We start from the raw sequence: 11600 nt of genomic DNA on the forward strand, positions 1-11600 counted from the left end.
CATTTTTCATTCTCAACAGAACCCATTCCCTTGATGTCTACAATATCACCCTTTTGGTGATTCACATATATATGACCAAAGGAACAACACCATGTTTTCTAAAGGGCCTTAAAAAATAAATAAATAAAATTAAAAAATAAAGGGCCTAGAGGACATACACTGGGATCCTCCCCTTTTTGCCTTTATCTTCATCATTTTGGCAAATTATTGGAAAGTGGTCTACCAAAAGAAGAATTCCTTTTTTTTTTTTGGTACTGGGGATCGAACTCGGGACCTTGTACTTGCTAGGCAGGCAGTGGAACCACTGAGCTAAATCCCCGGCCCAAAAGAATTCTTAATTCCTGTTTTCAATTTTTTTTCCCAGAAAAGATAAAGCTTCTGCCTGAAGTTCAACTGTGCATCGAGACTTGTTCTGAAAGCCAGCAGATTTGTGGGTAATTGTATTAGTTACCTAATCACCCTCAAACTTAGTAATTCTCACAGTTATTCTGGGTCAGAATGGCAGGAGTGGTTGGGCTGTGTGGTTCTGACTTGGGGTCTCTTATGAGGTTGAAGAAAGAATGCCCCCAGGGCCTTAGCCATCAATCTGAAGGCTCCAGTGGGACCAGAGGTCCACTTCCAGGGTGACTCAAACTCATGCTGTGAGCTGTAGGGCTCAGGTCCTCACACGTGGGCCTGTTCTTTTTTTTCGTACCGGGGATCGAACTTGGGACCTTGCTCTTGCGCAGCAGGCAGCAGAAACACTGAGCTAAATCCTCAGCCCTACGTGGGCCTGTTCTTAGGGCTGCTTGGGAGTCCTCAAACATGGCAGCTCACACCCCTAATGTGATTGAGCAAGGGAGAGCAAGAAGGAAGCCACCAACAGCAGGAGAATTTATTTCTTCTCAAGTACACATGGAACGTGCCCCAGGATAGACCATATCTAAGCTATGAAGCAAGTCTCCATAAATTTGAAACAAAGTATGTTTTCTGATTACAGTGGGATGAAATTAGAAATCAGCAACAAGAAATTTGGGAAATGAGTATGTGGAAATTAAGCAACACAACACACTGAAAAAAAACAATAACAAAAATAATGGGTCAAGAAAGACATCATATGGAAAATTAGAAATTTAAAAAAATAGATGCAGTGTACTAAAACTTATGGGATAGAGAAAAATCAGTTCTTAGAATTGAGGCATGGTGGTACACACTCATAATCCTAGGACTCTTGAGAAGCAGAGGCAGGAAGATCTTGAATTTGAGCCCAGACCAGAGAATTTAGTAACTTAGTGAGAACCTGTCTCAAAATTTTAAAAAATAAATAAGGGCCGGTGAGTTAGCTCAGTGGTTCTGCCGCCTGCCTTGCAAGCGCAAGGTCCCAAGTTTGATCCCCAGTACAAATAAATAAATAAATAAAAAGGGCTGGGATGTAGCTTGGCACTCAGGCTCTGGGTTCAATTCCCAGTACTGCAAAATAAAAATAAAAATGAATTAATTAAAAGAGCTGGGAATGTAGCTCAGTGCAAAGTCCCTGGGTTCAGTCTCCAGTACCTCAAAAAAAAAAAAAAAAAAAAAGCGCTTAGAGGGAAATTTATAGCTGTAAACACTTACATTAAAAAAGAAAATAGGCCGGGCCTGGTGGCACCTGCCTACAGTCCCAGCACCCAGAAGGCAGGAGGATCATGAGTTCGAGTCAGCCTGGGCTCCATAGTGAGTTCAAAGCCAGCCTTAACTACATAAGAAGACTATCTAAAAAAACCAACAACAACAATAAAAAAGGGAGTCTGAGACAGGAGGATCATGAGTTTGAGACCTGCCTGGACTACGTAGTGAGGTCCTGTCTCAAAAGAAGAAGTGGGGAGCGAGGAAGAGGAAGAAAAGGTCAAATCAACAACTTACATGTGAATACACTTAAAAAGTAGAACAAATGAAATGAAAAGCAACCAAAAAAGGTAATGAAAATTAGAGTAAAATTAATAAAACCCAAATTTATTTTTTTGAAAGGATCAATAAAATTGACAAACCTTACCTAGACTGATCCAAAAATTTAGAAAGACAGAGAAGACTCAGATTATTAAAATAAACTGGGCATGGTGGACAGGCCTGTAATCCCAGCACTTGAGAGGCTGAGGCAGGAGGATTGCTGCAAGTTTGAGGCCAGCCTGGACTGCATAGTGAAATCCTGTCTCAAAAAATCAAAAAGAAAAAAAAAGATTATTAAAACCAGGAATGAAAAATTATACATTGTCAATGACCTCACAAGAGAAAAAAAAAACATAAAGAGACATTGTGAACAATACTATTGTATTGCATACTTGCCAGCAAATTAGATAACTTAGATGAAAAAATTTTTTTGGTGCTGGGAATCAAAGCAGGGCCTCACTCATGCTATACAAACACTTTACCACTGGGTTATATCCCCACCTCAATTTGGATGAGATTTTATAAATGCCTAGAAAAATATAAACCATTAACACTGACTCAGGAAGATATGAGAAAATCTGAATAGATCTACAAGAGATCAAATTAGTAATTTTTAAACTTCCCACAAAGCCCCAGGTTCAGTACCAGATGTAATTCTACTTTGTAAATTCTACCAAACATTTAAATAAGAGTTAACACGAGGGCTGGGGATTTAGCTCAGTGTTTCCACCGCCTGCCTCACAAGCTCAAGGACCCAAGTTCTATCCCCAGTACCAAAAAAAAAAAAAAGAGTTAGCACGAATTCTAAATTGGGCCTTGTACCCACTGGACTCCCAGCACTCAGGAGACTGAGACAAGGATTGCTATGAGTTTCAGGCCAGCCTGGGCTACATAATGAGTTCAAGGCCAACCTGAACTACATAGCAAGACCCTGTCTCAAAACATAAAAAAGAATACCAATTCTTTCCAACAAGAGGAGAGAACTTCCCAACTCATTGTCTAAGGCCAGTATTACCAAAACCAAGCAAAGGCATCACAAGAAAAGAAAGGTACAGACCAACATACTTAGGAATGTAGACATAAAAGTCCTCAACCGGCAAACAGAATCCAGCATATAAAGAAGGATTATACAAGAGGACCGACTGAGATTATCTCAGGAGTGCAAGATTGGCTTAACATCCCAAGCCCAATCAGTGTGACACATGCATGCTCAAGCAGGGGCTCACTGGCATCCGGGAGCCTGTCTCGGAAACGCTTCCCTCCATGATACAGTGCCGTCCCCAGATGATAGCACTTGCTCACTCATCTGGGAGTTTGCTGAACACTGCTTTTCTTCTGAGATTCTAGAATTTCAGTGACAGCTGCCAGTCATTCAGGCATGCTGTTCCCCAATAAAAGCTTGAATTCAGCTGGGTGTGGTATCTCATGCCTGGAATCCCAGTTACTCTGAAGGCTGAGGCAGGAGGAGTGCAATTTTGAGGTGAGCCTGAGCAACTTGGTAATAAGATCCTATTTATAAAAAAATAGTTTTTAATGTTTATTTTGTCAGTGCTGGAGGATCAAACCCTTGGATGGTCTACTACTGAGCTGTATCCCCAGCTCATTTTTTAAAAGACAGGGAGCCTTTTTATTTGTTTGTTTATTTTGAGACAGGTTCTCATTAAATTGCTAAATTGCCCTAACTGGCTTGAATTTGTGATCCTCCTGCCTTAGACCTCCAGAGTACTGGGATTACAAGTGTACACCATTATTCCTGGCTTTCAAAATAAAAATTGTCTAATGGCTGGGGATGTAGCTCAGTACAAAGGCCCTGGGTTTTATCTCTACCACTGCAAAAAAAAAAAAAAAAGCCTGGACTCAGGCTGGGAGTGGACTCAGTGAGAGAGTACTTGCCTAGAGTGCACAAGGCCCTGGATTTAAAAAATTGGTGTGTGTGTATAAAGATGATTAGCTGGTGGTTATCTTTAGGAAAAAGGATTCCAGGAGTCTGTATCTTTTTTTTATCATCTGTTTCTACCATGTTGAGTCTTTGTAATCATATGTGTTCCCTTGCAATCAGGAACGTCAAGAAGACCAGGCCAGACTGTGGGGCCCAGTGAGATGTCTCCATGCGGGCAGCAGAAGGCCATTGGCTGGTGTCCCAGATGCTTCCCGTCCACGTAGGCATTTTCCATCCATCTAGAGATGCTTGACAAGTTCTTTCATTCTTCCCAAGTATCGATGGCTGTTTCCTCACAGGTCTCTTGTGCTTGGACAGTGTCCCTGTGTCAGCAAAAATAGCACCCAGAGCTGGTGGCACATGGCGGGCAGGGAGGGGCAGTGCAGGGCATGGAATACTCTGGAAGGAGCATCTGTGGGCTGGCGAGAGCCACAAGCACCCAGCCCATTTCAGAGCTCAAACTTTGCAAGGACTTTGTAGCAGGGTGTGGTCCTGTGTGAGCCAGGTTCACTGTCACCTGTGCCAGAGCAGGCAGGGGGCTTCACCCCTTCCACTGAGCACCCGTCGAAGATGGGCACAAGCCACATGAGTCTCTTCCTGATGAGTAAGGGATGGCACTTCCTGGGTTTTAGCCGTCTGCTGCCCACTGCCCACTGGTTGCAGCCAGCCCCAAGCACAGTGGAGCAGGCCCCTGTTGGATATGTCAGCCCGGATGCACAATTCCCATGGCAGGCGTCTGTCCCAGCAGTGGCAGCCAGCACGGGACAGACACCTGGGCTGCCCAGTGCCCCTCTGGTCACCTGCATTTACCCACACCACGAAGGTGGAGAGTTAGACAGGTGGCAGTGAGGTGCAGTCCTCCTTCCGCTGGGGAGCTTAGCAGAGCACCTGCCAAGGTAGTCTGGGTGAGCTATCCTCTGGGGCACAGAGACACCTGCCAGGAACTGCAGAGCCTCCTGCATGCCAAGGCTTTCCCCACGCTGTAATAATGAAGGGAGCATGTGGTACAGAGGCAGGGTCCCCTCTCCTTGGCAATCTGGCCACAGAACTGTCGTCTGTTGAATAGTGACAGCTTGTGCCCCCTGGCCCTCTGCTCATCTGCTTCCTCCAATAAACCCTGTTTTCCATCTCACTGCAGGCCTGTTGTGTGTCTACATCCCGTCTGTGACAACAGCTGGCCACCACGAAGCCACAGATCCTTGAGTCTCAGGACCATGTGTTTGGGAAGTCATGGGTTTGGTTGGGCAGTTCCCTGGGCAGAAGGGTTAGGGGGCCTGGAGTGGGGACCTCAAGAAAGGATGCTGAGAGGTCTTGTGGCGAGGCAGCACCATGGGCTCCCCGGGCTCTGATGGAGCAGGTCATGTTGCTGGTAGACGCTTGAGTCTGCTGCCACTGCCTTCCATGAACTTGCTTGCAGAAGCCTGGAAAAGCTTGAAGTAGGAGTGGTACCCAACTGATCAGTGTCACCCCATACACACCACTACCTTCTGGACAGCTAAATCACCATTTGTCATTCTGGCGCATGACCCAACCCTGACTACCACCTTCCCTGCCATTAGTCAAGAAGGTGGTCTAAGCTAGGTGTGGTGGTGCATGCCTGTAATACACTCTGGGAGGCTGAGGGAGGAGGATCCCAAGTTCAAGCCCAACCTGGGCAACTTAGTGACTTGGTGAGACCTTGTCTGAAAATAAAAATTAAGGGCCGGGGATTTAGCTCAGTGGTTCCGCCACCTGCCTCTCAAGTGCAAGGTCCCGAGTTCGATCCCTGGTACCAAAAAAAAAAAGAAAAAAATTAAAACAAGAGCTGGATATGTAGACTTGAGGCAAGGCCCTGTTCAATTGGGTTAAATTGCCAGTACCAGAAATAGGAAGAGGGCTTAGTGATTTGATAGGAACCTCCCAACCAATGCCGCTGCTGTCTGCCAATCACCCCAGCACTGCCGACCCTTGGCAGTGGACACTCAAAACAGCTGCATTTGACCATGAGGCACCCCCACCGGAGGCTGAACGAAGAGATGGGCTATGACAGCACCCCACCTGACTCCCTCCGCACACCACACCCTCCTCTGGCACCACAGCCAGAGAAGGCACTTGCACTCAAAGGACAGCTGCTTCTGCCACCACACTGCACCTCCAGTCAGTCCCTCCGCAGATAGGAAGCTCCATCCCAGCCCGTGCCATCTGCTGCTTCTGCAGCCTGCACCTTGGGGCTCCGTAGATCTGACTGGTGTCTTCCCTATTCACATGTCACAGTCCTCCACACCTTGGTTAGGGTCTGGGCACCCGAAAGTGGGCATGAGGAGAGCATCTCTGCTTTTTAGGACACATGTTGCTGACAATGGCCCGTGTAAGTGTGTAGACAGGTGGACACCCACAGTGCTCGGATTGAGGACTCCCAGATGGATGTGGGTGCCAATACAGCTGTTTCCCTGGACAACTTTGCAGGCCACCCAGCTCTGTTCCAGATCCACTTGGCCACTCACAACTATACGTCTGTGATTCAAGGGCAGGGAGACGTCCCCAGACCTGTCCTGTCACAGAACAAAACGCACCAACAGTCTCCTAGATGCTGCTGTGGATCAGCCCCCCTCTGCTTCCCTGTCCGTGCTCTGCCAAGAGATTCCCCCCAAACACCCCATTTTAAGCCAGATGTTATTGCCAATGCCATAATCCCAGCTAATTGAGAAGCTAAGGCTTGAGGCTCACAGGTTCAAGTCGGCAATTTAGCAAAACCCTGTCTCAAAAAGGGCGGTGGGGGGGATGTAGTTCAGTTGTAGAGCACTCCTTGATTCATTCCCCAGTCCTGCCAAATTAATGATAGAGTCCGCCAAAAAAATGTATACACATTTCAGGAAAAGAAAAATGTGTATAAATATTTTAGTACTAAATTTACTGAAACATCATGAGATTAATTCAAGTTACCTTTGGCCCCTACAATTACAAGAGATGCTTAAAGTGGTGGCCATGAGCTGCTTGGGTAACCTTGGTCGTTGAGATTACTGCACATGCATTTTCAGTTTCTTCTCTAAGGGCCGGCAGAGTAGTGGGTTTTCTGTGATACACAACATCCTCTAGGGTCCCCCGTACGAGGGTAACACCATCTGTTGAAAAAATATACTATTTTTATTTTCCTAAAATGAGTATACATTTGGCCACTGCCTGCCTTACAAGCACAAGGTCCTGAGTTCGATCCCCAGTACCAAGAAAAAAAAAATGTGTATACGTTTTTTGGCTTTCCCCTTATTTATTTTTTGTTCATTTGGTTGGGGTTTTTTTTTTGGTACTGGGGATCAAACTTGGAACCTTGCACTTAAATACGAGGCAGGCGGTGGAACCACTGAGCTAAATCCTTGGCCCCTAGTTGGTTGGTTTTCTGAGATAGAGTCTCACTATGTAGTTCATGCTGTCTTTGACCTCGCAGTGTAGCCCAGGCTGATCTCAAATTCATGGCATTTCCCCTGCCTCAGCCTTCTGACTGCTGAGATTACAGGTGTGCATCACCATGCCCAGCTTAATAAATTAATTTTTTTAAATAATAGGGCCAGGGATTTAGCTCAGTGGTTCCAGCGCCTGCCTTGCAAGCTCAAGGTCCTGAGTTCAATCCCCGGTACCAAAAAAAAAAAAAAAAAAAGGATCCAGGTCCAATGACACTTGTAATCGCAGCACTGGGGAGGTGAGGCAGGAGGATTACGAGTTTGAGTTCTTCCTGATATACATAGTGAGTTCAAGGCCAGCCTGGTCTACATAGTGAGACCCTGCCTCAAAACAAAACCAAAATCCAAATAAAACAAAAACAAAAGGGATGAGGATGTAGCTCATTTGTAGAGCTCTTGCCTAGCATGTGGGAACTCCAAGGCTCAATCCCCAGTACTGCAGAAAAAGTAAAAAATATTATATCTGCACCATGGGGCACTGGCATGTGTCTCTGTGCTCTTGTCATGACTGCAAAAACAGTCTCATCAAGTGCAAGGTCCTGAGTTCGATCCCCAGTACAAAAAAAAAAAAGTCTCATGAATTTTAGTATATGTGCTGCTGAAGTGAGCACAACAATCTCATGAATTAAAAATAAAAATTAGCTAGCATGGTGGAATATGCCTGTAGTCCCAGCTACTCAAGAGGCTGAGACAGAAGGATTGCTTGTGCACAGGAATTCAAGGCTAGCCTGGGCAACACAGTGAAACTGTCCTTAAGTAATTCCCAAGCTCAGTGGCTGCACACCTGCCTAGCAAGCACAAGGTCCTGAGTTCGATTCCTGGTACCAAAAGAAAAAAACATTCCCAAGGAATAGCAAAAATGTGGACAAGGAACTCAAACTTTGTTTGTTTGCTTTAAATTGTTTATTTTTAAAAGTCTGTCTTCAAAGTACAACCACTATGATCAATTGTGCCTATATCACTATCATTCAATGTCTAAACAAATTCAGTATCTAAACATATCTTCATTTATGAAATTGAGAAAAAGAGAAGGGAAAGAATTTCAAAGCACAGACCAAAATCAATCACAAAATATAGGTTTAATTACACTTTTAAACTTTAAAAAAAAAAAAGTACTGAGAAAACAAACATAAATACTCCAATAAGACTTGCTACTTTGGATTAATGTAACATTTTCTAAGTTGTATAAGGATAGTTGAAGTTTTTGGCTTTTTTTTTTGTACCAGGGATCAAACTCGGGACCTTGTGCTTTCAAGGCAGGCGATGGAACCACTGAGCTAAATCCCCAGTCTCCCTGAGTGTTAATTGGCCAAAGGAGGCTCCTTCCTCTGGGATCAAGTGCTGAGAGGATTTGGAGAATCTGAGTAAGGCATCATAAAGAACACCCTTTAGTGGGTCCCTGTATTAATAGAGGTTCCCATCCTTTGGCCCCCAACTCAGCTGGGCCCCGGCCACTCACACCAGTGACTGTAGCAGCCCCTACATGCACCCCCACCTCCAGTGGGCCCCATGATAGCTGAGAACAAGGAGCTTTTTCAAATGCATATCGTATCACATAGCACCTGCCCCAGGACACCTCCGCCTGGTTCCATATCAGAAATGACTACCTTGCTCAGGGACCAGAAGCCAGATGTATCCCAGGAGGCCTCTGGAGACAACTGGGCAGTGTCCCACAGACCTCAGACCACCTGCTGCTGGTCCCGATGCCGCCTCCACCCACTCCAATAGAAGGCTTCCAGCTCCCTGAGGAGGAGACCATCCATAGCCTGTCCCCAGTCTGAAGTCCCAGGCAAGGGACAGGGCCTGGCCAGGATGCTCGCCTGCCTTCAGGGTCCGCTTTGGGCTGAGAAGACTCCCACCAGGATCCCCCTGAACCCCTCAAAGCCCTTGGCCTACAAGAGCCCTATCCTTGCCAACTTCACAGCACACAGCTTGTCCTCTTTGGGACACACTTTGCTGCCCAAAACATCACCACACACTTGATGGATTAAAATGGCTATTTATTGTCTCACACTTTGGTGACCCAGGGGTCTGGGAGGGCTGAAGGGGGTCCTCAGCCCAGGGTCTCTCAGGTTGTAGTCATGGTACAGGGTCCTCTTCCAAGCTTGCATGGCTATGGGCAGAAGTTATTTCTCCAAAGCTGTGGATGGAACTTGAGGCTATTTGCTTCTTCAGCAGCCAGAGAAGCATCTCTGTTACTTCCACTCTAAGGCTCACTGGCAGAGTCAGGCCCTCCTGGCTCATCTCCCCACACTCTCCTTTTTGGTTTGGTTTGGTTTTGAAAGGCAGGCTCTTATGCTGCCCACGCTGGCCTTTAACTCCTGTGCTCAAGCCATCTGCCAGCCTCAGCCTCCCAAATTGCTGGGATTATAGATGTGTACCATCACACTCTGCCCCATCTGCCTTTTGATGTTTAACTCAAAGACAACTCCTCAGCCCCCCTCTCTTTTATTTATTTATTTATTTATTTTTGAGACAGGCTCTTGCTAAGTTGCCTAGGCTGAGCTCAAACTTGAGATCCTCCTGCTTCAGCTTCCCAGAGTGCTGGGATTACAGGTATGTACCACCATTCTGACTGATTAGAGACCTTAATTACATCTGGAAACATCCCTTCACTGTTGCCACATAACACAACCTGATGACAAGGGAGACATCTGGTACATTTAGCAGTTGTGTGTCTGTCCACGCAGCAGGGCACAGGCTCAGGGAGCATGTGGATGCCCAGAGGCAGCATCTGAGAATTCTGCTGACCACAACCCTTAACCTACTTCCCTTACTAATTTTCCCTCCCTGTCCCAGGAAATGCTGTCACATAGCCCTAGAGGCTGAGCTCAGGAACCCAGGCAGTGTTACTTTAGGAGGGTGGCTCTGCTGGGTCTGGGAAGGTGAGCATGGGGTCCCCTCTAGCTTTGTGCCCCCCAGCCGGGGAACCCACCCACACATGCTCAGGTGGACCTTACCGTCTCCTATGCTGCCCAAGCTGAAGCAGAAAGGCTTGGAGCCTCTGAAGGGGTCCAAGTGGCCCTGCCTGTGGTCCTGGAAAGGGGCCAGTGTATAGGGAGGGGGTGTATCCTCTTGGGGGAGAGGCCAGACACACAGCCTGGGGGGCCAGGCCCAACATCCACCACCTGCTTGGCAATATTTGGCCTCCCCTCTCCCCACCCTGCTATTCACCAGTTACCTTTGAGTCCCTGGTTATCCTTTGGGTCACCCCCTTACCCTGAAAGGGGAGGTTACTGCTAAGAGTGGGAGTAACAGAATCTCTGCCACTTCAAGGTTGCTTCAAGGAGTCAATGCCACAGCTGGGAGAGGGTGCCCATTCCTGAGTGCCACCATCTTTATGCCCCCCAGCACCCCACTGCCCTCCCTTCATGGACTCAAGTCCCACTGTCCACATTAACAGATTATTTGTGAGTGCTTGCTAGGTGCTAGGCCAACACTCCAGCCTTCTCTGATCCGAAGCTTAGGATCCCTCAGGGGGCTGGAGGGGAAGGCAGCTGTGGTGTGCTGGGCTCAGTAGAGGGGGCTCCCAGCAGTCCCTCATCCAGGCTTTGAAGGGAGACAAGCTGCAGGTCATTTCCAGGGTGAGGGAGCCACCATCTCTGGCAGCAGGGCCTCAACTTGGATTTCCAGGCCTGGGAGAACAGAGGGCTGTGTGAGGAGGGTGAGGAGCCAGCATGGGGGAGGCACAGGGGGCATGGGGTTGTGGGCATCAGGCACCTCTTTGAGGCAGTTACAGGCCAGGGCCAGGAGGGTGAGGAGGGCCAGGACTCCGAGCGCGATGGGGATGCCTATGGGCATTTGCAGCCCCTGGCTGCCGCGGCCACTGCCATAGTGCTGGGGAGAGAGGAGAGGGAAGACAGAATGGGAGAGAGGACAGAGAAAAGGGAGAGGAGATGGAGGAAGGGGGGCGGCTCTCACATTTGTGTTCCAGACCAGCTGTTTCTGGAACCAGCTCATGACTGACTCTTCACCTGTCTGGAAGGGGTGAGAGAGAGTTGCAGGCTGTGCTCTGCCCACCCAGCAGCCCTCCCAGAGGCCCTCGACACCCACTTACCACCTTGGACCATCGGGCCACACTCACTGCACACAGCACACCAGCTCAGCTTGCCTGCGAGCAGTGGGTCTCCCCGGACCTTCGAAAGTGAAAGCTGTCCTGCCCTGCCTGCCATAAGGAGGGGCCGGAGGAAGCTGCCTGGCCACCCTACATGCCCCAGCCCTAAAGGGGGCCCCTCCCTGCCCCTGCACAGGGACACCATGGGCTGGCTGGACAGACAGACAGATGGACTACACCGTCGCAAAAGTCCTCAGCTCAGCCCCGG

General features: G+C 47.9%; 1 protein-coding gene and 1 long non-coding RNA gene across 14 annotated transcripts in view; one reads left to right on the forward strand and one right to left on the reverse strand.

Moving 5' to 3' along the window:
• Flywch1 (FLYWCH-type zinc finger 1) overlaps window positions 1-4976 on the forward strand; it is a 35846-nt gene extending 30870 nt beyond the window's left edge. For 12 of the 13 annotated variants that reach the window (XM_087202964.1, XM_013065645.3, XM_013065644.3 and 9 more), the window contains 2 exons: window positions 365-434; window positions 3965-4976. In XM_087202964.1, coding sequence (XP_087059090.1) covers window positions 365-434; window positions 3965-4004 — 110 coding nt within the window. In that variant the 3' untranslated portion in view covers window positions 4005-4976. The remainder of the gene's footprint in view (window positions 1-364; window positions 435-3964) is intronic. The other variant, XM_004864690.4, reaches the window with a different exon arrangement.
• A 4285-nt stretch (window positions 4977-9261) lies between these two features.
• On the reverse strand, window positions 9262-11513 carry LOC147820957 (uncharacterized). The gene is made up of 4 exons (XR_015447959.1): window positions 11336-11513; window positions 11200-11256; window positions 10999-11115; window positions 9262-10913 (listed from the first exon to the last, which is right to left on the reverse strand). It is a non-coding gene; the product is annotated as an uncharacterized LOC147820957 (long non-coding RNA).
• Between the last annotated feature and the right edge of the window lie 87 nt (window positions 11514-11600).

The sequence above is a fragment of the Heterocephalus glaber genome, unplaced genomic scaffold (genome assembly GCF_053883595.1).
Source record: "Heterocephalus glaber isolate CG9 unplaced genomic scaffold, H.glaber_assembly_v1.0 deba00001781, whole genome shotgun sequence".
NCBI classification, from domain to species: domain Eukaryota; kingdom Metazoa; phylum Chordata; class Mammalia; order Rodentia; family Bathyergidae; genus Heterocephalus; species Heterocephalus glaber.